Source organism: Planococcus citri, chromosome 4 (genome assembly GCF_950023065.1).
Source record: "Planococcus citri chromosome 4, ihPlaCitr1.1, whole genome shotgun sequence".
NCBI classification, from domain to species: Eukaryota; Metazoa; Arthropoda; class Insecta; order Hemiptera; family Pseudococcidae; genus Planococcus; species Planococcus citri.
In genome coordinates, this window is record NC_088680.1 from 13337704 (window position 1) to 13365124 (window position 27421).

At 36.5% G+C, this 27421-nt stretch overlaps 2 protein-coding genes across 2 annotated transcripts; one reads left to right on the forward strand and one right to left on the reverse strand.

Moving 5' to 3' along the window:
- Positions 1-5777: 5777 nt before the first annotated feature.
- LOC135842872 (uncharacterized) lies at positions 5778-10773 on the reverse strand. Its single transcript, XM_065360538.1, has 2 exons — positions 8858-10773; positions 5778-6047 (listed from the first exon to the last, which is right to left on the reverse strand). The coding sequence occupies exons 1-2, from the start codon at positions 10461-10463 to the stop codon at positions 6037-6039; spliced, it is 1617 nt and encodes a 538-aa protein (XP_065216610.1). The 5' UTR covers positions 10464-10773; the 3' UTR covers positions 5778-6036.
- Positions 10774-17524: 6751 nt separating this feature from the next.
- Positions 17525-27160, forward strand: LOC135844608 (uncharacterized). The gene is made up of 5 exons (XM_065362846.1): positions 17525-17610; positions 18358-19184; positions 19283-19501; positions 22592-22787; positions 27070-27160. The coding sequence occupies exons 2-4, from the start codon at positions 18686-18688 to the stop codon at positions 22771-22773; spliced, it is 900 nt and encodes a 299-aa protein (XP_065218918.1). The 5' UTR covers positions 17525-17610; positions 18358-18685; the 3' UTR covers positions 22774-22787; positions 27070-27160.
- Positions 27161-27421: the final 261 nt, after the last annotated feature.

The window sequence follows — 27421 nt, forward strand, 5'->3', positions numbered from 1 at the left end:
TAGTCTTCGTTATCACGTCAAACCTATAAGTAATTGTTTGTTTATTTTTTGTATACATTTAGCCGGGTTTATCGCCTTCATCACCCCCCTATCTACTCCAAGTATACTTCTTTCCAAGTCACTAATCACTGAAATTATTGATATTATCAGCTCCTCCGAAAACCTTTTCAACCTAAGGTCACCTTAGTTTCATTTTTTCAATTTGGGGGTCTATTGTGGGGCTCGAGGACTTTTATCGAAAAGTAATTTCAATATTCGAATTATCAGAACCTTTACAAATCTAATATAGCGCAGCTCTCATCAACTTTTCTTTTGAAAATTTGTTTTTTGACAGCCTGCTATGGAGGCAAGAAACTGATATGAGAAAAATGAGTTTAAACTCAAAATCAGTACCTCTTATAAAACCTAACGAATCTCATGTCATGGGATTGTTCAGTTTTATGGTAAAATTTGAAACACATTATGGAGTTTGGGAAGCTCGTATCAAAAATGTACTTGGAAATTCGAAATCTGCACTATTGAAAACATAATAAACGATATGCCACATGATTTTTTCAAAATTTCAGCACCCCCCCCCACCCACCCGGTCAGTGGGGGCAAAATTGCAAAAATGGTCAAAGTTGTGCGATACATCGAATTATATGTTTTTGGAGGTGCTGAACACGAATATGACCCTATTTTTTTGATCCGATCCCTTGTATCCTCCTTAGCTCCTCAGTATTTATTTTAAAAGGTTTAGAGACTTTTGAGTGAAAATCTGATACAAGGTGAAAGGTCCACTTTTCACACCGAATACAAAAATCAAACGCTTTTATTCAAAAATCAAAAAAAAAAACAAAAACAAAAACATTGTCAGTGCCCTTTTTTGTCCCATTTTCTACCAAGTGGTTCTCAAAATGGCAACTTGAGACTCTCACAGGACATAGAGGTGCCCTATTTTGCTTAAAAATTCAAAAATAATAATAATAATAATAAAGTTTTTTTTTTTGGTTATTTGTCCGTTATCCCCTCTCTTTTTCTATCACATTAAAAACCTGGCTTTTCAGTATTTTTTCTTTTTCAAACACTGGTTGGATAATATGTAATTTTGCAGATGTCGAATACATCGATGAGACTGAAGAAGGATTAGAAGTAGAAGAAGAAGAAACGATTACGTAGCGAATGTGTTCTCGGAAGGAGAAATGGTCTAATCACGTGCAGTTCATTGCCTATAAAATGTTACTTCGGGTTGGAAAAAAATTCCAAGAAAAGGATAAAAAATTGTACATTAACGATGTACAAGCTTACATCGTAAGTTGTATCGTCTTTCGACGCTTGAAAAGTTATTGAATGTGTTTTTCAACAAGTTGAAAGATTGCTTTAGTCGAGATTGCTTGAAAAATTAGAGTAGAAGGTGAAATTGAAAACCGTGAATCGTTTTTTAATCTTTGAGGATCAATTTTGACCAGAAATAACTTTCTTTTTAAATGTGTGTGTTTGTTCATTCGGTGTGAGCCTGAGCGTTATTATTGTATGTACTTATGCTCTGTAGAGTTTAAAGTACCGAATTTTTTGTTAAGTTTGTATACCTATATACTTTGTGAGTCAATATATTTTTATTAATGTGTTATCGTGTTATTTTATTCAATTGCTGGGTTACGTAATCATTGCTTGTAGTTTTTTTTGTACGGAATTGAAGTGTTAGTATGAAATTTGGATAATATGAAAATGAAATTGGCGAAGAAAGAAGTAAAGAAATGATATGTGATATTGGATGATGAGAAATCGTAGAAGTATTTACATATAATGCCCTTTGGATACAATTTTAAACATACACCAAATTTTCTGGCTAAAAAAATCAAAAAAGCTTACAATAGAAAATTGATAAGGACAAGAATTTTCATGCTCGGGAAAATTTTCGTATTTTCAACAAGTTTTTGTACTTATTTTTGTTTTTTGAATTGAAAGCAAATTTATCAATGAAATATTGAGTATTATTAGTATCATCTAGCTAATGGAATGTTAATTTTTTTGTTTCAGGTGAATTCTCAATGACCTCGAGTGCTGCTTGTTTGGTAGGTAAGTTAATTACCTACATGTATACAGTAAAATTTGCTTAATGTTATAACGTTTGTCGCTGCCCAATTTAATAACATAAAGCAACTTGTAACACAAACCGATTGAAAAAAAGTGAATTTTTGTCAAAAATTTTTACATGATCAATTTTTTACTAGATAATGTATGTAGTTTCGCAAAAATTGTGAGAAAAGGTGTTGAAAATATGTTGAAACTTCAAAAATTAAAAAAAAATATATTAATGATGTAAATCAGAAAAAACTGAAATTTCAGAAAAAATAGGCAAAAACTGGATGAAAAAGTGTTGAAAAACATTTTAAAATTATATATAAAGATGCATCAAAATCATTTAAAAATGAACAATAGCACAGGGCTTCCTACCCGAATGTTTTCGGGTATGGCCCTACGGGTACAGAATTTTTCTTCTAGAGGAATGGGTACAGGTATTGGGTATACGGTATTCCAAAATTTTGTAGGTATGGGTTCAGGTACGGGTTTCCCATTCATTTTGAATTTTCTTCATTTTTTGCTATTTTAGACAAAATATGGACCACCAGTTATTAGCCGAGACTGCTAGTGAAGCTTGAAAATAAATTTCCATGAGATATGTAATCAACGCAATAGAGGCAAAACCAACATAAAAGATGTTAGCCCAAATACACAATTTTGCATACCTAAGGGTACGCATTGATTTGTACACTATACCACCTTGAGTGGTAATACAACTTGATGGGTTTGAGTACAGAAATTCATGAATTTTTGTTTGGGTATTCGGATATTTGGGTATGGGTTGGAAGCCCTGCAATATAGCCAATGGAATTTCTATGTAATGAGGTAAAAAAGTTTGGGACTGAACGATTTTAATAAGGTGCACCAGGGCAAGTCAGAATGCATTTCTTGCAATTTCAACTTTGACCAGCTGTTACTCCCCTTCTAGCTCACAATCAGAGCATCCTAGAAAAATTGCACATAAGTAAAATTGTAGTGAATTTAAGTCTCTTTGAGATTACTCTAACCAGATTTTCACTAGGACGCATAGTTTGTCCGCTATAATGCGAAAAACTAAGAGAATGAAAGTCTGTATTTGAAAATAAATTCAAAACAACAACAAAGTACGATTGAACCACAGACATCTAAAATGAAACTGGATCGTGAAGATTTTTACGCCATGATGAAGTAGGGGTAGCACCCTTAAGTCACCTTTAGTAGCACTTCACCAGATATAAACCTCTTGGCACTAGAGCAAGTTTTCTAATTTACCCCTATAGACACTGGACCTGCGTATAAGACAACCAACTGGCAGCCATCTTGACAAAATATCCTATTTACCCCTATAGACACTGGACCTGCGTATAAGACAACCAACTGGCAGCCATCTTGACAAAATATCCTAAGTAACGCCAATTTATCCCGCTGGGTGCTCTTGGCTGAGCTGTTGTCGAATTTTTGAACAAAATACATGCAAAATACAGCGCAGCCAAGAGCATCCAGCGGGAGAAATTGACACTACACAAAATATCACTACTGTCCCTTTTCCCCGTTGCCTGCAGATTGAAGTACAGCGCAGCCAAGAGCACCCAGCGGGATAAATTGGCGTTACTCAATTTTTCTTTACCATTTCAGTTCCCCTCAGCCTGCAGTTGGTTGTCTTATTCCGCAGGTCCAGTGTCTATACTTACCCCAAATTCTGACTTCCCCCGGTGCACCTCAACATTAATCCTTATGATGATATAAGCGACTACACTTACTGTACTCAATTATGATCTCAGCTTGATTGTTTCCCTGGTTGTTCCTCCCGTAACTGAAAGGGTGTCTTGTCTTATGTTTGTTCAACAAAGTTAATTCTTTTGAGGCTCAATTGCCTCTGTCAAGAACTATTCAAAAAAGTCAAAAATGCACTAAATTGATACAGGAAACAGGTGAAGAGGGATTGCAGGGCAAATAACCCCAAAAGCCATGAGATGACATTTTAGAATTGATGTGTGTTTATGTTCACAAGGTACCCGGTTCAAACCCAGTTATTAGCCGAGCTAACAGATCATGCACGCCATCTGTTAGCAGAATCAAATAGCTGAAACTGGCTCGAGCATCTATAGAGGTCAACACTGAGGAGCTTAGGTTCTCTAAACTACCCAGCTAGCTACCAAGGTGCTTGTGTAGATGTCACTAGTAAGCAAGCGGGAAACTACTAGTGGAAGCTCGAAAATAAATTTCCATGAAATACGTCATCAACGCAATAGAGGCAACACCAACATAAAGAATTGTTAGACTGTATACAAGCACGTAAGGTAATAGTGTTGAGGATGAGAAATACTCCTTAGCGGGTAAAAGATTACCAGTAGCCTTATACGGCTCTTTGTAATATCAAGAAGGAACTATTTGCACTTACCCCTTGCTAGCTCTGCGGCTACTACAATAGTGTCGGATTTGTCAACATAAATACCAACCAATGTATCAATTAGGCTCACTTACATGAAATAATAACACATTCGTTAGTTTCTCCAATGTAATCGGTGTAACAAATTACATTCTCTTAATTATAAGGTTTTCTTCAAATATATACATTCACCAATTTGTTCATTAACCAGATAGCGTAATTCGAACAGAGACACTATGCTCAACCGCCTAATCACGTCAAATTCACCACTAATTCACCAATGAAGACTTAATTAATCACAATGGCACAACAGAATCCTAAGATAAAGTGCTTGATTGCTCTTAATTAAGGTGCAGATTAACCGATCCCTAAAAAGGGCAAACAGGAGGAAAGAATACATTTTCAAACAATTAAGTTGAAGGAAAATGGACCAAGTGCTCAAGTCCACCAATTCATAGATCGCCTAAGTACTGGTCTGTACTACACTCACGTATCTACGACTCGACGAACGAACAAGAAGTGATTTCGAGATCGAACCTAGCTAAAGTTATACCTAAAGCACCTAAAAGTTCCTAAATCGATCTCGAAAGCTGATAAGCCCGCACTACTTTTACCAAAAGATGGGGGAAATATACTAACCAATCATAAAATAGATGTAATGATGCGAATTCTCCGCCCATGTGAATAATATTGGCGCGGACCCCCTGCTGTGATGGAATATTATCCGGAACCCCCTGCTAGTATTTGATAATATTCGAATTCGCAAGTACCTACACTTCACCTTAATAAATCAAACGATCCCTAAGTTGTCAAGACCTAAAGGATGGATTTACCAAGTTCTATAGGATCTTCCCCAACTTAAGAATCATTACGAGATGCACTGAGAGGACAGTGAGGCCATAATGCCACCTTACAGAATGTTAGCCCAAATACCTAATTCGGCATAAGGGTACTCATTGATTTCTACGCGATACCACCATGAGCAGTTATAAAGATTGTTCTTTCAAGTTATTTTTGGTAGTTTAGAATAACTTGTTCAATGAAGAATTCAATTTATTAAATTCAGCTTTGAATTTTTTTGTGCTAATTTCAAATCTATTTTATTGACTGATGGACAAATTAATTTTTTTTGAATGATTTCACGTGAATTTTTTGTGGTTTTTAGAATTAATTTTTTGATGTTTTTCTTGGCAATTTCAAATTGATTTTTTAGTGTTGATTTCTTAAGAAGATATTTTGAGTGCTGAAAAATGAATTTTTTCGGAATGATTTCAAGTGAATTAATTTGTGGCGATTTAGAATTTATGTAGGACTAATCGTATATTCGAATAATAATAAACACATCGAGAAATAAACGGAAATATATTCGTTATAAAAGTATAAAAAATATCATCAATCAAGAATATCATCGAAGTCGCGTCTATAAACTAAATCAACGAGGTAGTAAACAGGAGAGCACCCGGATAAGAAGAACAGCCAGGTAAGTATCGCATCGTAGCTGAGATTACTCCCAGTACTGCCAACGCCAACACACCCCTTTAATCTTAGCGGAGAGGCGGAGATCAATAACGTACATCGTAAACATAGGAACTATCGTCTTCGAATTAATAATGGCCTGAAATACAAAAATTATGTTACATATTGAGCAGACAGCTGCAATGTTCTTGAAATCGACCTGAGGCAAGAGCTTTCGTGAGGGCATCAGCCGGCTGATCTTCCGACTTAACGAATCTCAAAATAATCTTGTTACCCTTGACAAAATCTCTAACTATGTGATAATTGAGTTTAGCTATATGCCTGAGCTTGGGAGCTCCAGTTGTTTTAGCGATAGCGAGAGCAGGCTGACAATCACTATGAATGAGAGCTGGTCCATGTCTATTCTTCGTTAAACGTTCTAATAAATCTACCGTAATGACAGCATCCTTCGAACACATGGATAGAGCGAAATATTCCGCTTCAGCTGAGGAACCCGCTGGTACCGACTGTTTTCTCGTACGCCAAACAACCGGATCACCGTACGCTCGCACAAAATAGCCTGTAATAGAGCAACCTTCTTCTCCAGTCCCTAACGACGCATCGGTGTACGCATCTACAAATACACCTTCTTTCTTAATCACCCCTCTATAAGTTAGCCCTAGCTCTGCCGTTCCTTTCAGATACTGAAGAATTCTCTGAGCACGTTCCCAGTCTTCGGGCTGAGGATTACTTTGATGTTGACATAGCACATTCGTAGTGAACATAATATCTGGTCTAGTACCATTGGCTAGATGTAATAACGAGCCAGTAATTTCCCTAAACAAAGACTTGCCAGGCGTAGGCTTACCAGGATTCCATTCTGGTGTTTTCTTCTCTGACTTACTTTTCTTTTCACAATTTCGAGTTAAAGCTGGAGTATGAACAGCTGGCAAATTCAACGCGTTAAAGCGTTTCAACACACAATTAATAAAACTAGTTTGAGTCAAAGTCAACGTTTGATATTCTTCCGATCTAGCAATTTCCAAACCAAGAAACTTTTTAGGAGAACCTAACTCTTTTACTTGAAATTCCTCTTTTAAACGTCTAATCGTCTCAACAATCTTATCTTTACAATTACCTGTGATTAGGAAATCGTCTACATAAAGTACTAAAATTACCACCAAATGTTTCCTTCGCCAGATATACACGCATGGCTCATTTGGATGATTGGTAAACTGCATTTTCTTGGCTGCTTCATCGAACCTACGAAACCAAGTTAACGGACTAATCTTGAGCCCATACAAAGCACATTTTAAAGCACAAACCAGGCCTTCATCAACTTCCATTCCTTCAGGCGGATGCATATATACCGTAGTTTTCAATCTGCCATTAAGAAAGGCAGTAATAACATCTAATTGAATAATCGACCAACCTTCTTTATTTGCAAGCGCAAGAATTACCCTAACTGTGTGTTTACTAGCCACCGGAGAGTACACATCTCCTATATCGTACACTTCTCTATCTTTGAATCCACGTATAACCAAACGTGCCTTATATCGGTTTCAGTTTCGTCTGAACTAAAATCGAAAACAACATCTTTACTTTTCAATAAATCTCTATACGTAATATTTTCAATAAACTCAACATCTTTACGTTCTATAATTTTCCTCGAAGGTAACAAAATTCGATAACCACTTCTAGTATTGTTCAAAACTACACCTCTAATACCTCTTTCATCAAATTTCTCATAATCCTCTCTAGTTTTCTTCGGAATGGCCAGACAACCAAACCGGCGTATAAACGATAAATCAGGAGTTTCACCACAAAATACTTCATAAGGTGTCTTAAAACCGTTCGATTTGTGAGGAGTTCGATTGTAGATATAAACAGCCTGAGATATAGCATGGTCCCACAAGGACATTGGGATTCCCGAATCGCTCAGCATCGCTGTTGTCTTTTCGCGCAAAGTCCGATTGATTCTTTCTGCAACACCATTATGAGTTGGGGTATCCGGTTCAGCTACCTCTATCTCAATCTTCTCCTGTTTCAATAACCTTCCCATCTCACCTGAATATTCGGTACCTCCGTCCGTACGTAAGTACCGTACCTTAACATCTTTTCCCAACATTCTACGCATCTCATCTAAGTACTTTCTAAAGCAGTCAGCTGCATCACTTTTATAACACATCACAAATACCATTGCGAACCTCGAGAAATCATCTATAAATGTTATCACATACCTACGTTTACCTGGGAATGATAGAGGTGTTATAGGGCCCATCACGTCAGAATGAACTCGTTGTAAAGCTATCTTACTCCGCTGACGTTTCTTCTTCGAAGGGTTCCTGTGAACCTTAGCTAACGCACAAGGTTGACAATCCATAATATCCTTACCAAAAGTTACATTTTTCAAAATCGCCATCTTCGATTTATATAGTTCAAGATAACCTAGCGAAGCGTGCGCCAATCTCGTATGCCATAGAAGACCCAAGTTTTCACGAATCGTCGGAAGCGTTGGACTTGGACCTCCTCCATCAGCATTAGCTAACATAGCCACTTCATTTGGATTACGAACACGCAGATCACTGACCCAGAACGGAGATTGAAACTGAGCTCTAATAATTATGTCACCAGAATTTCCATCTCTGATATAAAAATATAGCGAACTTCCATCAAATGTCGCACCTTGTTGTACCAGCTGCCGTAAACTCAGCAGATTTTCAGAAACTTCTGAAGAATATAAGACATTTGTAAAAGTAATTGGCTTACCTAAAACAGTGTAAGTATGAAACTCACCTAACTCCTCTATACTCAGAACAGACTCCTGTCCTTTCTTAGCGCAATCTATTACCGCTGGTTTACTCAACTTTCTTACCTTGGAGAGAATTCGCCGCTCATTTGTCAAATGATAACTTGCCCCAGAGTCGATTATAAAATTGACTGACAGTACTGCTGTCATGAAACACTTACCCGCCGAGTTAAGGCAGTCGTCAGGATAATAATACTTCGAATTTAATTCGAAATTTCTATCGCCTCGGACCATCATAGATTTTCCACCGCTATCGCCTTTCCCTTGACCGGACCCAGATTTACCAGACTTTTCATCGGATTTACGCTCGGGGCAGTTCTTCGCAATATGATCGGTTACTTTTCTGCAGCAGTAGCAATAAGACCCATTCGTCTTGCAGTCTTTCATCGCATGACCTCTCATGTTACATTTTCGACACCTTCCATAATGGTTGCCTTCGGATGAGTTACGGTTCTGATAGGAATCTCTCGAGTCGTAATTGCGCTGATAGGAACCACGTTGATTGTCTTCACGTTCACGTCTCTCGCCACGTCGATCGTCGAATTGCTCACGTCTATCGCCACGTCGATCTCGATCATCGTATTGTTCACGTCGCTCCCCACGTCGATCGTTGTTTTGTTCACGTCTATCGCCACGTCGATTGTTTCGTAAATTTCTTCCTCTTCCATTCGAGTTCGAAGAATTGGCAGAGGCAAAATGAACCCCTGTTGAAGCCGCTGTTGAGGTTACTGCCTTGAGCTCCTTCTCAGTCGCCTCTTCGTCACATAGCCATTTTTTGATCATCTGGTAGTTGGTTTTACTCGTTCGGTTGGACATCGATATGTCGCTGCGCGCCTTCTTTATTTTATGTAACAGCATACTCTTTTTGAAATCGTCCGTCCACACCATGCCTGCTTCTTTACTTCGTTCGAATAAATCCTCCAATTGCCTGGTAAACTTCGACAGCTCGTCAATAAACGGTTCAAAACGTAAGTTCGTGATTTTCTGAAAGAGAGCTTCTCGTAAGTTCTCCGATATTGGCAGTTTCTCATTATCCAACCATTTTATGATTTCGGCCGGTTCCCTGATGTTTTCGACTAAACGCTGGTGGTGTTCGTCAAGGCGACCTACTATGAGTAAACGAGTAGTCGCTTTCCGAATGGAGTCATCGAATCTTGTATTCGGTCGCGGAACTGAAGCATCCACAATATCATTAAGTCTGCGTACTCTTAATTCGTCAAACAGCATCTGCCGCCAATTTCGGTAGCTACTTTTCTCCGTCAGCTTATAATCGATATTCGGGAACATAGAATTGAAGGTTAGCGGAGCACATCCAATATTTCCCACCGGTGGTGGCATCGGTACTGCGGAGGCACCCGTTGACATGATAGGTTGCCTTAAAGATGCGGATGTGGTGCTACTCGAAACCACATTTGCAGCAGTGGTATGTAAATTCACCAATTTATGAGCTGTCACATAACGACCAGCAGGTTTACTAAACGTTGTCACCGTAAGTCGCGGCATATCAGATGCGCTGGATGTAATTGATACTGATATCGGAACTGCCGAAGTCACCGGAACAGCAGATGTCACCGGAGGTGGTGGTGGTGGCGGCATGAAAAAGTAGTTTGGCAAATTGCCCACTAACGAAATCGGATTCGCATTCGAAATCGGATTAGAAATCTGATTACTTACTGAGCTGCTCACAGGAACACTGATTGTCGATCGCATAAAACTTTCCAGCTCAGCTTTGATACGATCCACTATAGGATTTATTATAGCCTCCATCTTGTCCGAATGAAGTTTACACAAGTACACAATCACTACCGAAATGTTAAAAAACAAGCAACGAATCGAAACCTACGCTTCTGTCTACCATGTAGGACTAATCGTATATTCGAATAATAATAAACACATCGAGAAATAAACGGAAATATATTCGTTATAAAAGTATAAAAAATATCATCAATCAAGAATATCATCGAAGTCGCGTCTATAAACTAAATCAACGAGGTAGTAAACAGGAGAGCACCCGGATAAGAAGAACAGCCAGGTAAGTATCGCATCGTAGCTGAGATTACTCCCAGTACTGCCAACGCCAACAATTTAATTTGGAATTTTTTTTGATTATTTCAAATGATTTTTTTTTTAGTAATTTTCAATACAATTTGTTGGTGATTTTTAGAATACTCCAATGATTTATGTAGAATTTAATTTTTCAAATTCAAATTCAGCGTAGAATTTGTTGTGGTCATTTCAGATTAATTTTCTAGTGTTGAATTGTGATGAATTTTTTTCAATAAGTATGACAACGATTATTTGGTTTTGAACTTGAAATTTTTTTTGTAGCAATTTAAATTTTTAGTGAACTTTTTTGGTGATTTTGAGAATGAATTTTCTTGTAACAAAACAGCCACGCGCACTGTGTGCAGCTGTCCAGATTCAAAAATTACTTCTGGGAAAATTTTGATTTTGAGGGGCACAAAAATATTTTGATGATACCGGTTCGAGTTTTTAGGTGCTGAATTTCTTTTTCATCCTGTTTACAGAGTTTTTTTTTCATGTTAGTACACAAACACATACCTACTTCAACTGAGTATTGTGATGAAGAATGAAATATGTAATAAATCTCCAGATACCTTCTCACACCTATGAAATATGATTTAGAAATTTGGCTATAGGTGAATATTTAAGAACAAAAATTATGCGAAATAAAGTTGATTTCATGGCTTCAAAAATTTATAATAAAATACCGCAGGAATTGAAAAATATAGCATCCAAAAAACTTTTTAAAAATAAACTCAGAAATTCGTTGCAGAGTTATTCGTTCTACAGTATTGAAGAAAATGTTGCAACTAGCGATTGATAAGTTCATTTTTTTCAAACTTTTCAAGTACATATAAAATATCCAAAAAATGGTTCCCACAAAACTAAGGGTACATGCAGCTTTCTAGGTCAATTTGGTAAAATTTTAATTTTTTCTATTTTTACCCAAAATTTGAATTTTTAAAAATGAACCGTCGTCGAGTCGAACACACCTATTTTTCAACGCCAAAAAAGCCGCGAAAATGAAAAGCCCAATGTGCTCAAAAGTAAAAAATTTATAAAAATTGTTGGCTGCGCAACGCTTTGTGCTCTCGAAATGATGTTATCATGTAATGCGATAAGAAAAATGAGAAAAAATTGAGATAATTCGTATCGAAAATACGAATAAAACAGAAATTTGCTCGGCATGGAATGAATTATTATTCGAGTTATGCATTTGAGAATAATCAGATTGCTGACAGGTTAGTAAATCGCTGATTTGATCAAAGTACTCGGTAGGTAGTTTGATTTTCACTCCCATATGAATGAATCTTAAGGATATGCTGATTCGTTCGTATGCTGTAAATGCCTGCAAAACACTTGAAATGATCATATTTTCTATTATATCAGCGTTTCTTGTCGGTTATTAATCGAGTATTTTTATTGCTATGTTTTAATTGAAAAATTGGCTCAAAAGGTTACATTTCAATTGTAATATTGACCAGAAACACGATGCTGAGTGTAGCTCATCCGTGTACCGTAGATTCGATCAATGGCACGTTGAGAGCCCTTTGCAATAACAAAGGATTACTAGAAGTTCCTCAAGATTTGAATGATACCATTCAGGTAAAGTATTAATGTTTTGAAATCGTATTTCGTGTATTTGAGAAAAAAAATCATGGAATGTATTTTTTCGAATCGATTCCAGCACCTGGATTTGTCAGGTAACAGCAAAATGCAGACCTTGACTGCGGACTCGTTGAAAAAATTCAAAAGCCTGACGTATTTATCTTTAAAAAACTGCAACATCAGTTCTGATATAGGAGCACCTTTTACCGGATTCAAACCTTTAGACAAGTTGGAAGAGCTCGACATCGGTAGATTACACCACGAAGGCGCCACGAAACAGTACGATTTGCCGAATAGTTTGAAAATCTTGAAAATGGATTACACCGATATCGGCGACTTGGTGGTGCCAGATTTGTTGAAATTGGATTACGTCGACTTGAGTGGTAATCTGCAAATGTCGAATTTCCCACTTTTTCACGCAAAGGCCCGAGTGCAAACGTTGATAATGCTCAATGTGAACGTGCCCGATTTAACTGTAATGAAGATCGCGGAAATTTGCTACCTGAAAAAATTAGACTTGAGTATAGCTTTTTTAGGCGGTAGCCGCTTACTTGAACCGAATAGATATTGCATATGTATCTTCATACATCGTTGGATAAAACAATTCAATATAGAGTCAAATCTGAGGAACAACCCAGACGATATGAAATGTCGTAAGCCAGGTTAGTAGGTCGTAGATGAAGTTACGTGATGTGAAAATATTTAAGAGTGTACTAGAGACTTATTACTCGATGAATTATTATCTTGCAGAAGCAGACTCGCAAAAAAGCGACCTGGAAATTTGTCCGAAAGACGATGCTTATCACCAAGCGCAGATAAGACGCGACCAGTGTTTGAATGTAGCCCAAGAAGGTATCAGTTGGTTATGGATTTTCGGCGGTGTACTTATTTTGCTTTTGCTTGGCATGATTATTGTGATGTTTATTCTGGATATAAGGATAGCCGCCCATATTCGATATGCTCATTCGGGTGATGATGAAATTTTAATACTATTTTACTAGGTACCTATTACTATTGTTTTGTCGAAGGAGGTTAATTTTAATGACTGGGTACTTTCTGCAGTATTGATGGGTAAAAACAAAGAAAACGATGATGATGAAGAAGCGCCGTCGGAAGATCAACCTTCGCAAGATGAACAAGTCCAACCTGAAGAGCAGAAAGAATAAAGCATCGTGGAAATACGAGTATGAATCTGCATCAGGGATTCTGTGAACTTCTGGTCTTCGAGCTGTCCACGTGATTTGAAAATTAGTGGAAATTGTGTGGACGACGGGAAAATATCGAATATGGATGCAATGATAGTGATGAGGGTTCCTTTGACACTTCACTATGGTCCTACTGAAGGGTTATGCAGGTGTTTTTAGACCTGAAGAACATTTATACTGGTTTTATACGTTGCAATCCGTGGCCAGCAGCGGTTTACTTACTCAAAAGTGAAATGTCGACTTGCAGAAGTTATTTCAAAACGTTTTATGATTGGCTTTGGTGATGAGTTGCGATTTTGGCATGTTGCTGTTTATCGAATTTTTTAATTTTTTAATCGATATGTCCATTCTGTATGTATGTCTCAGGGAATCTGAAAGTTTTTAATAGTTAGTTGATTTGGAAATATAAAGTCAATTAATTAATTCATTAGTTATTATATTCGAATTGCAAGCAAATTCCAAAAACATTTTATGACTGACAAGTTGTATCAAAACAGAAAATTGTCAAGTCATTCTTTAACTTTAAAATTTGACAAATTCGTGTTAATCGCTTATCTCGACAGGGATTAGACGATAATTTGCTTAATGAAATTTATCAAATGCTGTGTAAATGTTCAGTTTTAAAATAAATAATCGTCGTCGCCGTCGTTTCCTTATAAGCGGTAGGCCTGTTGGCCTGTCTGCTGCGGTGTGGAACCTGTTAAGGATGAGCCTGAGGTATCCGTGAGTTTCCTCCTTGGTCTCCCTCTGCTTCTCTTCCCCGTTGGTGTATATTGGAGGACCTGTTTTGGTGATCTTGTTTCCTCCATCCTTTTGACATGATTTCTCCAATCTTTCCTATACTGTTTTATCTTCTTCATGACTGGCTTCACTCCGAGATCTGCTGTTATTTTCTCAGATGGGACTCTGTCTCTGAGAGTCACCCCTGCCGTTCTCCTCATGAACTTCATCTCTGCTGCCGTTATTCTTCTTTTATCAGATTTCTTCAGTGCCCATACCTCGCTTCCATAAGTCATCATTGGTATTGCTAGGGTATCGTACCCCTTCAATCTTGTTTCTTTTCGCACCTTACTGCTTCTCAGGGTTCTATTTATCAGTCCTGTGACTCTCAGGAACTTTGCAATCTTTCCACCAACATCTACTTCTCCCTGGTATGATATCGTGTTTCCCAGGTATTTGAAATTACTGACCTGTTCAATGATTTTTCCATTTATTACAATCTTGCTTCTTACTGGCTCCTTTCCTTTGAAGGCCATTGTTTTTGTTTTCTCTGATGATATTCTCATATCATACTTTTCTGATGTCTTTGTTAAATTATATGTACATTGATCTCTGTAGGTCATCTTCTGTTTAGGCTAGTACTGCTTGATCATCTGCGAATAATACTGTTGATATTTCTTGCCTTCTGTCTGTCTTGATTCCTTTTGGCTTCATTTTCTGTCATTCTTTTATCATGTGATCCATGTACATGTTGAATAAAACACAAGGCAGTGAACATCCCTGATGAACTCCTCTGTTTATTTCTGCTTGTTCTGAGAGTTTATTTCCAATTCGTACTCTTATTCTAGTGTTCTTATATATGCTGTTTATAACCTTTCGCATTTTATATGTTATATCTTCATCTTTTAGGACTTCAAACAGTTTTTTTCTATTAACCCTATCATATGCTTTTTCCGTGTTTGAAAATGTTCATTTTTGTCAGTCAAAATGGATTTATGATCTAAACAAAACTGAAAAAATTTCAAATTTTTAGGTCAATGTTTAATCTCCCTGGCGAGGGCTTAACGTCTAAAAATCTGAAAATTTCAACTATATAATTTACGTTCATACGTGATGGCAAACTTCAAAACGATTACCTGAACTGGAGAAAAATTGAAATTTTTCGCGCTCTGGAGGTGAAGTGAGCTAGACAGTAGACATTCATCTGAAAATTTGTAATTTTTTCCACGTTTTGTTGAGATCACTTGCCCAATTTTTTTCTCTTTTTGCTGGTCCCGATTGAATTTCAATAAAAATTGAAAAACGATGGACCCTTGCGCCCCACTTATTGTGGTACCAACAGAAATCGCGATTGTGCGGAGTTTTCAACCTATTACGAGACTGAGATCGGTCATATCTGCGACCAGGTGTCTGAGATCGTGAACGATGTTCGTTGGTCAGCTGGTTGACAGATCTCGTAACTGCGGCAAGCTGAGATTGGAGCTGCTGCAACTCGTCGTTGGTAGTAGCACCAACGTTGCTCGAACTTGCGCCGGCAGCTGGTGACATAGCGACTGCGCAAAACACTCTGCTAGCGTACGTAAGGCATAGCTGCGTCTGCTGCCTTGGCCATTTTATCAGGGTCATTAATTTCACCTGCGGCCAACACCAACTGGACAGGTTCAGGTAAGCGACGTTTAAACAGCTCACTCAAGGTCGAATCTGTGAGCCTATTTTTAGCAGGCTCACGCATTTTGCGTAACATTTGTGAAGGTTTACAATCACCTAAATGGCAACCTTCAAGGAGCTTAGTCACCTGTTTGGAATCTGTCGGTTCATATTCCTTGTATAGGCGATCTTGGAGAACATCCAAGGGATCTACGTCAGGTGGCTTGTAAAGCAGGTCACCATCACGTGCTGCGACAGTAGGTGGTAGAGAGGCAGCTACGGCAAGGAATTTTGTCTTTTGGGTAGTGTACTGACCCAAGGGGGGTAATTCTATTCGAAAATTGACAGCATATACCTGAGGACTAGGCTGAACTGGCTGCTCATTTTTCTTCTCAGCATCATCATTCGGATTGGTCATTTTCACACACGAAAAAAACGAAAATTTCACAAAAAAAAATCGCTTGGAACATGTACAAACGCGAAAACAATCGAATGTAATTGCTACGACTTGAATAAATAAATAGTCAACAGACAGGCGGGTGTCAAGCGTTTATTAGAGGAACATAAAAACGTACGTAGTAATCGCGCGCGAGATATAAACAGATTGATTAATAGGTGAACTGTGTCTGTGGCTAGAGGTACAATGCCTCCCACTACGTCACAGTGAGCTGCGCGCGCAGATGCGCTTGGCAGACTGGCAGACGTGTGCCAGTTGACGCGTGCCAGTTGACGCCACAGTGAATATGGGACAATCTTCAAAAACCATATGAAAATCTTGACAAATTTTGGGCCCCTTGAAAATGTTTTGATAGAAATTTTTGATTTTCAACTGAAATAGTACCTAACCCATTTTAATGGATCTGATGACACCTTTTTTGAAAATTCCAAAAATCATAACCAAAATTTTAGGCTCAAAATTCTTCAAAAATTTTAAAAACACATTCATCCAAAATCCAAAATTGAACTTCTGGCCCGTGAAATTTTGAGTACGGGGTTTTTAGGGCATACTCCCACCTTATTGTTACGTTGGTTTTGTTAAAATAAGATTCTGATTTCTTTCTCGGATTTCGACCTCCCGCCCCTCCGCCCCTTCGTCCCTCTCTTCGACAGTGCTTTGTAAGTTTACAAGTAAATTTCAAGATCATATTTTTTGAGGTAGAAAAATTTGAAAAAATTCGGAGTCTGTGCCCACTAATACGTACCCGGTATCTCTATCTTCATTATCAAGTTTCAAGTAATTCAGTTGAAACCAGAGAGTCTGGATGGAAAATTGTTGCGCTCAAAAATCATAATTCAGTATAGAAATTACATGAAAAATCAAAATCTGGGTCAAAGGTCAAATCCACCAACTATTCAGAACTTTTGAGAAACAATTGGCTACCGAATAGTATTGTTTAAATAGCTTGAAAATAAATTCACAAACATGATGCGAATCTATTATCAACAATCAGTTTTGTGATAGTAAATTGATCTATCAATGATGAACATTATGAAATGAGTAACAAATTCTTTTCGCTTATTTATGATGGTGAGGTTGAGGTGCTTCACTACTCGTTTATGACTTTGTATTCAAGTATATTATTGGATTTATCGATGATTTTTTTTTTTTTAGGTTGCAGGCGTTTTGCTTCTCATGTTCTGCGGGTTTCAGAGCCACATTACAAAAGAAAGAATGGGCTCGAATCAACGAAGCGTAGTGACCGTACTGGGTATGTTGCATTTGATTTAAATACCTACATTAGCTATATGGAATCTTTTAGTTTGTCTTGAGTCGACTCAAAACCATATCCGAGTCGAGTGTTTTTTCACTTGTGTAAATTCTGCTATACAGGTTGTTCGGGGAGTGGTGGCACAAATTTCAGATTTGGATGTAACCGGGTACGCTCGATTGAAAAAAACGATATTTTGGAAATTGAAAGGGCAAAATACATTTTCAAAATCCAAGAGCCAAAATACAATTTTGACCTTTTTCTTATTCCAAAATTTAAGATGTTTTTGAAGATCTGAAATTGTAAATTTATTGACATTTTTAGCAAATCGAATCTTAGGTACTTACTCTTTTTAAGAAGTTTTTGGAGCTCGAAAATTGTTGAGCTTCAATACAAATTTTTTAAATTTTAGAGTGAGAAAAAAAGTGATCAAAGGTAACAAAATTTGTATATTTTTTGACATGGTTTTCATTTCCACATTCATTTTTTTCATCGCGATTTTTTGAAATTAAAAATCATTTGTAGCCCCTTCGATTTGCAAGTTAGGTAAAAAGGTCAAAATTGGGTTTTAGCTCTTAGATTTTGAAAACGCATTCTACCCATTCAATTTTCAAAATAGGCAATTTGTTTATCTTATGTTTTTTTTATTTTACTCATACACTGTAATATCCAAGTCTGAAGTTTGTACCACCACCACTCCCCGGACATCCTGTTTAAGTAATTTTGAATTCTAATTTGTGATTAAAGGGATAGCATCGAGTGAAGCCACCGCTGAAACACCTAATGAAAGCATGCCGATGGTATCCGGTACAGAGGTTTGTAAGTTTTGTTCCCAGAAGAAACACGAAGGAAACACAGTGGTGGATTGTACACAAAAAAGAAGTCCATTCTTTATTTTTCCTCTAGATGACTGTCCTAAAGACATGCATGTGAGTGGCGTATTACATGTATTCGTGTTTATCCATGATAGTTTCATTGACTGATCAGTTTCGTTTACTAATTTCACCCTATCTAGACGCTTATTCTTGATAAAGCGGAATTTAAATCACAAATTCAACCTTACGATGTCAGATATATGAATTACAGCAAGTTGGTCAATTTATACATGAGATCAGTAAAATCTGTATTTAATTTCACCGATCATTTTTTTGATTCGTTTGTCAATCTGGAAGAACTCGACCTATCTCAGACTAAGGTTGGAGTTCCCTCTAAGGATTTCAAATGGCCTCCATCTTTGAAAAAATTATTCGTCAACCATTGTTCGTTGGATTTGTTGCCGGGTATCGGAACTCTGCAAAAGCTCGAAGAATTACACGCAAATGGAAATCATCTTAGAGCTTTGCCAAAAATTAATCGAAATGCTTCCATAACGTTTATTGAACTTCGCGACAATCCATTAGATACGGTCGATGTATCCATATTGGCTCCTCTTTGTAAATTGGAATATTTAGGTATTAAAGTTTCAAACAGTGGAACACTGAATCAACCGGAGCGATTTTGTCATTGTGCCAGATTGAAAAAGTGGATTAAAATGACGTCACTTCGAGGCGAAGAAAAGTTGATATGCAATTCAGGTATAAAAATACCTTACCCATTTGATGAATACCTAGCCGTACACAGTGGATTGGATTATGTTTTGATGCAATGTAGGCCTATCTATTTTGATTTATAGGTAATCAAAACCGTGAAGAGGAATCTTGTGAGGAAGAACTCATATTCAGCGCTGATATATTGAACGATCATAACCAGTGTTTGAGTAGAGAACCGCCTCCTTCGTTATGGGAATTGTTGCTGTTCGCTTTGTTTTTCTCTATTCTGTTCCCCATCATTTATTTTGCGTATGAGGCGTATAATAGGTTCAATGCCGCCCATGAAGCACGTAGATCTGTTGGTGAGTAACTTTGGTGCTTCTGATATCCTAATTTCTGTAGAATAGCGTAGGATTATGTTGTACTATATATGTAGTTGGATCAAAAAAAAAAACAAGTTTTTGACCTTTTACATTCTATATTTGTATTCACCAAGTTGAAGTCGAATCGTTCAAAAATTGAGAATGCCAGTTCGTTTGAAAACTAAAAAATCATCTTAAATCAGGTAGGTAGGTAGCCAGAGTCCTGCACGGTATAGTTGAATCAACTAGTTATCTGTCGAAGCATTCGAATAAATCCAACTATGAGTTGCCAACTGGATAACTGTTAGCGGCGCGCGCATCAGATAGTTACTAACTATTCCTAACTGCGGTTACTTTGTGCGGTATGGTTAACTAACTAGTTGATCCAACTATTTCTCGTTGTGTTAGGAGTACATAGGCAAGGGGTGACGAGCATACCTATTTCCGTTAAGATTTCGGATAAATATGCTATAGGTGGGGATAATTCAACTAGTTGGAATAGTTATTCCAACTAGTTGAATAGTTATCTGAATAACCGTCCGACGATTATGTTAGTTATCTGCGCGTCAACTATAACAACTACCCTTGGACAGGTTAACGATTGCCTACGATGAGTCACCTCTATAGTTAACCGTAGTTAGCGTTGCCATTCAACTAGTTGTAACTATTAACTATACCGTGCAGGACTCTGAGGTACATGAATTATCAGGCGACGCGGTAGTGTTGCCCCCCCCGCCCTCCCACGGTTTTCGTAAAGCTCTTTAATACAAGTATGGAAATAGATTATACTCTTAAGAAAGTCATAGGATTTTACGTAAGTTTTACGTACTGCGCAGTGCGCGAGCACGCATCAAATCAGCTGATTGATTGCTCCACCGTGTGACGACACCAACCTGCCATGCGCAGTAGGTACGTAACACATACGTAAAATGCTATGACTTTCTTAAGAGCATACTCTATTTCCATACTTGTATTAAAGAGCTTTAGGTTTTCGAACCGTAGGTGGCAGTAAGGCAACACCGCGGAGTAATATTCTCAAACTATTTTGGACAGTTTTGGACACCACGCCAATGCAATTTTCTCGACAAATATGAACTTATTTAAAAAAGTAAGAAGACCAATGTTTTTATTTTTTAAGAACCTTTCAGAAAATATATATATATAACAATTGTTATACGACATACAGTTGCAAAGTGTCAAGCAGCATTTTCGCTGTTTTTTTGGTAATTTTCTTCGTACACACTTAACTCAATACCGAGAGATTGGTCGAACCAAATTTTATAAAATTTGAAATGTAGACTCCATTCATCATCTGTTATACAGTATAACAAAAAAATTGTCAAAATATTGAAAATTCAACCTTCACTCGCTCATTTGGCCCACTATAAATGTTAAAAATGTGTTGAAAATATCAAAAGGAGCTAGCTCTATCTTCAAAGCATATATATTTAAAATTTCAGCTTTTTCTGATTTGTAGTTTTTGCTGTAGCCTTGTCAAAAGATTCAATATTTCATGTATTGAATCATGAAATCAGTGTTGTCTCATATTGAACCAAAAAACATTGAACTGCTAGCTGAATACATTTATATTGCTAGGCATTTTATTTGGAATACCGGGTTTCTTCCAGATGAAGAATTTTTTTTTAATTTTTGTATTAGAAAATATAAAAAGTCATCATTATCACCTCTAATTTAATAAAAAAATTGAATATAAATAAATTTTAAAAAAATTAGACGGAAGTATTGAAAAGCGACCAACATTGATTTAACATATTTTTAACATATCAAAAATATATGTTACAATAGGTTTACAATTTCATTTTTGGTAACCATAAGTCTGCATTATCTCATGAATACGAAAAAAAATTGTATGATATCCCCAAAAAAATCTTTTAAAAGAATTCTTACCCTCGCCCGTGGCACTTGAGGGATATTCATGACCTTAAAAATTAACAGAAAACATTTCTGTAAATACCTTTCTTCAAAAAAAAAAAAAAAAAAAAAATTGAAAAAAGATAAAAATTTCAATATAAAATTTACTGATATAAAGAGAGTGTGACCCCGCCATTTAAGGCATTACAAAATTATTTAATTATGAATATTTATTTTAATAATGTAATTCAGTAAAATAATGACTGCATAAATGATGAATTTAATGTCAAAGAAAATAAAACAATTTTTATAATTTGATTGATAAATATATATGATTCAAATTTGTTATGTGTAGAAAAATCTACATTAATATTTTTCTAATAAAAAAAATAAAATTAAAAAAAGGGCGGACAAAAGCCTTAACAGTTTATTATAACTTAATTCATGAGACAAAATAATAAAATTCAATCTAATAGGTATACAGGTATAAAAAATGAGGAATCGGCTTTTGTCCAACCTTTTTTTAATTTTATTTTTTTTATTAGAAAATATTAATGTAGATTTTTCTACACATAACAAATTTGAATCATATATATTTATCAATCAAATTATAAAAATTGTTTTATTTTCTTTGACATTAAATTCATCATTTATGCAGTCATTATTGTACTGAATTACATTATTAAAATAAATATTCATAATTAAATAATTTTGTAATGCCTTAAATGGCGGGGTCACACTCTCTTTATATCAGTAAATTTTATATTGAAATTTTTATCTTTTTTCAATTTTTTTTTTTTTTTTTTTTTTTGAAGAAAGGTATTTACTGAAATGTTTTCTGTTAATTTTTAAGGTCATGAATATCCCTCAAGTGGGTGGGCGGGGGTAAGAATTCTTTTAAAAGATTTTTTTGGGGATTCGATTTTTTAGAAATTGCGTTGATTATAATGAGGTTTAGACATCTTTAATAAAAAAAAAGAGTCCAAATTCGAAATTAGCTCATTTGAAACCCCAACAAACCATCGATCACTGAAATTTACTGTTAGTGTACTCTTAATTCGTCGTGAGATAATAGAAGACGGGCTTTGAATTTTTTTAATTTTAAAGTGAAGGTCAGAAACTTGGTTCAAATGGCGTGGTATGACACAATTGCGCGTATAAGTAGCAAAATTCCAAGTAGGTATTGAAAATATTGCTTTAATTTCGTTTGCTTTTTAGCAAAAGCACGACCGCATTATCCCGGATCCCCCATCGGATCCAGTCGGTACAGTTCGGAACTTGAAGAAGAATATGAAAGCAATCACGAAAGTCAAGAAAACGAGGAAAACAAAAGTTACGAGTCGTTGTACATGAGTGATGATGGAGTCGAGCATTTGGAGAGTAATCGTGATCGAAGCTGAGCTAAATATGTTTGGTAAGTTTTTTTGTGTTGGAAATTTTGAAAATCGATAAAGAATTCGTCCACGAAGTGGATATTTTGCGCTTGAGGCTTGAGGCTGCACTCCTTCTTCAACTCCCCGCCGACCATACTTTTCAATTTTGCAGTAGAAAAACTCCAAGTTTTCAATGATGAGAAAAAAATGCTATGTATGTACTTAATCATGTTCCGGTTGATGTTTTTTCTTGACATTCGAAACCAGTTGAGCAGCACTGTTTTATATGTACTCGTATCTACATAAGTGTAAGAGGAGGTGGAAGGTTGTTTATATCGCCATTTTTTCAAGTTATTAAACCCTGGCATAAAAAAAATGTTCCAATCAGCACAAAATTTTTTGAACAGGACTAAGGAGAATCGAAAAAAGACTTTGACAATTATCATTAGCATAAATTTCAGACGTTGGAATTAATTTTTCGTTTTTGGTGAATTTTTGAAAATTTTTATTTGACTTATTTCTAATGAAAAAAATTAAATTGGCATCAAAAGTTAAAATTTTATTTGTTCCCTGTTTTCGACGTCCCAAGTCAATTTTTGATGGTTTCGAACCGTTCTGGACCCTCCAACAGATTTTCGGATTCTTCAGTTTTCGAAAAAACATCACTGTAAGTAGAGTAAAAACAAATTCTGCACCAATGAACTCGAATTTTCGATCTTTGAGACTTTTTCGATCAATTTAGGCACATGTCATAGTTTCAAAATATTGCTGTGCCACTTCGAATCCAAAATTTTCGCAGAAATTATTTTTGGAAAAAAAAAATGAAAAATTTGTCGTTTTTCTATTCTCAAACCAAAAAAGATGGAATTTGGTCTTTTTTTACCCATTTTGATTGGTCAATGACTCTTTTTCTAAAATGCAAGAAAACGTGATACAATTTCGTGCTGATTGGTAATCCTTCAAAACTGCTCAAAGAAGTATATTGATACATATAAATGATTCTAACTCATTTTGAAGGGTGCCATAGTACATTCTTCAGAATCCAATAAAATGTTGACTAATTTTGGGCTCGAAATGTTTTGAAACGACTCAAAGAAGTTCTGATGGGAATTTTTGATTTTCAGTTGCAATTTTAATTCATCCTGATAGGTCGTCGTCGTCGTCGCACTCCTTTACAGGAGATAGCGTATACTTCCATCTATATTAGCCGGTTTGTAGCCTATCTGATAGTTTCTTTCAGGGTCTTACAGAAAGAGTTCTCCGGTGAGTTTGTTGTTAGCAGCTCCAATCGTTTCCTACCTCTTGTCGTTCTTCCTTGAATTTTCCCCTGTACTGCTAGCATGAAAATACCGTTTTCTCATATTTTATGTGCTAAATACTTTAGCTTTCTGTTCTTGATATCTTCTACCACGACTTTCCGCTCCTCTCCTATTCTTGCTAATACTTCCTTGTTGGTAATAAAGTCCTTCCAGGAGATCCGTAGTAGCCTTCAATAGCACCACATCTCAAAAGCAGATACTTTCTTCTCGCATTCTGCACTCATGGTCCATGTTTCGCAGGAATACTTCAGAACAGTCCATACGTAGCATCTCATAATTCTCTTTCTCAGACCTAGACTCATCGTTCGATTTCCCAGCACATTGGCTAGGTTACTGACAGCACTTTTTTGCCATTCCAATCAGTGATTTAATTTCTTTATGATCTCTACCAGGGTTGGGCATCTATGCGTAGAATAGCCTATTCCACATTTTGGTGTAGAATACGTAAAATTTGATGTAGAATGTGTAGAATGCGAAAAATACGGTGTAAAATGCGTAGAATGCAGCAAAATCACCCATCTTAAAGCCAAAAAATTGTTTATTTAGCAAAAATGCGCTTTGAAAAATTAAAGTTCAACTTTTTTGTTCAGCAAATTAAATGTGAATTTGGATTTTTTAAAAATTATTTAAACTGATTATAAATTAAATGATGGAAAAAATAAAAGTTTTTTGAAAAAAAATTGTCTACACATTCATTCTATGCATTCTACACATTCTACGCATTTTTTCCAGGCTATTCTACGGGTAGAATGTCCATGTATTCTACATGGTGTATTCTACAGCACAACCCTTATCATGATTTCTACCATTGTTGTTAATCATCGCTCCAAGGTATCTGAATTGGTTTACATTTTCAATTTCTTGAGTTCTGATGTTGATTTTGACCTCTTTATTGTCTCCTTCTGTAAATCTCATAACCTTGGTCTTTCCTGCGATTATTTTCATTCTATATTTTAATCTAGCACTGTTGATTTGGTTGATCATTTTCTGCATCTGCGCTTCTGTCCCAGCAAGGATCACTTTGTCGTCTTTCTTTTGCCGTTGATCTTGAATCCCAATTGTTCGATTCACACTTCTCTCATTATTTCTTCTGCGTATGCGATTGAAGAACATAGGTGACAGGGAGCATCTTTGTCTCGCAACTCTATACCACATCCGTTCTCCAAGTACTCAGTTCCAATCTTTAATGTTTGCACTCTGCTCCCAGTACAGGTTCTTGATTATTCGCAGGTCTTTTTGTCATCGATATTGTATTTCTTCAGGATCTCCAACGTCCTCTCATGGTTAACACGATAAAATGCTTTCTCATAATCAACGAAGCAAGCAATGATTTCCCTGTTTGCATTCAGTGCTCTTCGAATGATCACTTTCAGCAGAGCAATTGCATCTCTCGTCCCTTTTTTTCACCCTACAAAGCTATAATTGTGTTTCGCTTAGATTTTCATCTGTCTTCTTTTCAATTCTGGCATTTATGATGGTGAGTAGTACCAGTGTGTCAGCAGAGCCAGACCCAAGAGCAAGTGGCCCACCTAGATATCCCATTTTAGCGGCCCTTATTTTGGGCTCCTCCATTAATCGGCCAAATGTTTTTCTCCTAATTTTTAAAGTGCAGTACACTGAGCATAGAAACTCATTCAGAAATTTTTTAAGCGGCCCAGTTTTTACCTAATCGGCCCAAATACGTTGCGGCCCACCAAGATTTTCTCGGTAACTTGGTAGGTGGGTCCGGGCCTGAGTGTGTGGCTCATTAATGCGATGGTTCTATATTCAGAGCATTTTTACGAGTTGTTCTTCTTTGGTATTGGTACAAAGTTTACCGCTTTGAAGTCCTTAGGCAGCATACCTTCATCATATATTTCATTTATTATCTTCAGCAGCTCCTTTTCATGCTCTGGTGTTAGATGTTTAATCAAGTCTACTGGTATGAGATCTTCCCCCACTGCTTTGTGGTTTCTGGCTCTCTTCACCGCGTTCCTCAGCTCCGCCCCCACATTTCAATTTGTGGTGCCTCCTCCATGGATGAAACTTGCATTTGAGCCAGACATGTGTCATCTCCATACAGTTCTTGTATGTAGACATTTTTTGAGGATGTCAAAAATCATGACCCAATAATTTGGACTTGGAGCTCACAATTATTCAAAAATGTTCAAAATACATTTTCATTTAAATAATATGTATTTTAATTTTTAATACCTTGCAAAATTTTCACCAACTTCTTCGATTAGTCTCGTGGCACTTTTTCAAAAATACCAGAATTCATACCTCAATTTTGACCTTCAAATTGTTCAAAAATGCTCAAAAAACATTTCAGCCAATGTTGGCAGATCACAAGTAATTATTTATAACTTCCAAAAATCATCTCATTTTTACCTCATAATTCTTCAAAACTGTTTGAAATAAGTATTGGTAAACAATTTTAGTTTTCTTCGGAAATTTTAATCCATTTCACTCGTAAAAGGAGGACAAATGACACATTCATCAGAAACTCTGCGATAATCTTGGCCCATTTTTACCATTGAAATTCTTTAAAACAGCACAAGATTTCGATTTTTTCTCGGATTTTGACCTTCTTCCCCCCCCCCACCCCGCTCCATCCTCCCACTTCGCGGACGAAAAATTTTGAAAAAATTCAGAGTGGTTGCTCACCTAATCTATCTCTATTTTCATTATCAAGTTTCAAGTAATAGAATCTGAATGGAAAATTTTGGGTCAAAGGTCAAATCCGCCAACCGTTCAGAACTTTTGAGAAACAATTGGCTACCGAATATGTCACGAACATGTGTATATCGACTCAATATTTATCAACAATAAGTTTTGTGATAGTAAATTTGACCTATCAGTGATAAAGATTACGATATGAGTAACAAATTCTTTTCACTTACTTACGATGGTGAGGTTGAGGTGCTTTACTGCTCGTTTGTGAATTTATTAGGTAGGTATGTATTTGTTCAAGTATCTTTTGAATTACCTAATCGATGGATTTTTTCTTCTTTAAATGTTGCAGGCGTTTTGCTTCTTATGTTCTGCGGGATTCAGAGCCACATTTTAGAAGAAAAAGTTAGCTCGAATCAACCAAATGTGACGACCATACTGGGTATGTTGCGCATTTGATTTAAATACATATGTATGTACATTAGCGATGGTATCTTTGTTTGTCTCGAGTCGACTCAGAACCATATCCGAGTGGAGTGTTTTTTCACTTGGATAACGTTCTGCTGAACAGTTCTTAATTCCAATTTGTGATTAAAGGGATAGTGTCGAGTGAAGCCACCCCTGAGGTGCCACTCTATACACCACCGGAAATTTGTCGGCTTTGCTCCTCGAAGAAAAGCCAAGCAAATGTCGTCGTGGTGAAT

What these genes read in the sequence shown, in the direction of transcription:
- LOC135842872 (XM_065360538.1), bottom strand. Translation starts at nt 10,463, where the DNA reads ATGGAGGCTATAATAAATCCTATAGTGGATCGTATCAAAGCTGAGCTG.
- LOC135844608 (XM_065362846.1), top strand. Translation starts at nt 18,686, where the DNA reads ATGAATTACAGCAAGTTGGTCAATTTATACATGAGATCAGTAAAATCT. An exon ending in AAAGTTGATATGCAATTCAG is followed by an intron (nt 19,185 to 19,282) that starts GTATAAAAATAC and finishes TTTGATTTATAG; the next exon opens with GTAATCAAAACCGTGAAGAG. An exon ending in TGAAGCACGTAGATCTGTTG is followed by an intron (nt 19,502 to 22,591) that starts GTGAGTAACTTT and finishes TTTGCTTTTTAG; the next exon opens with CAAAAGCACGACCGCATTAT.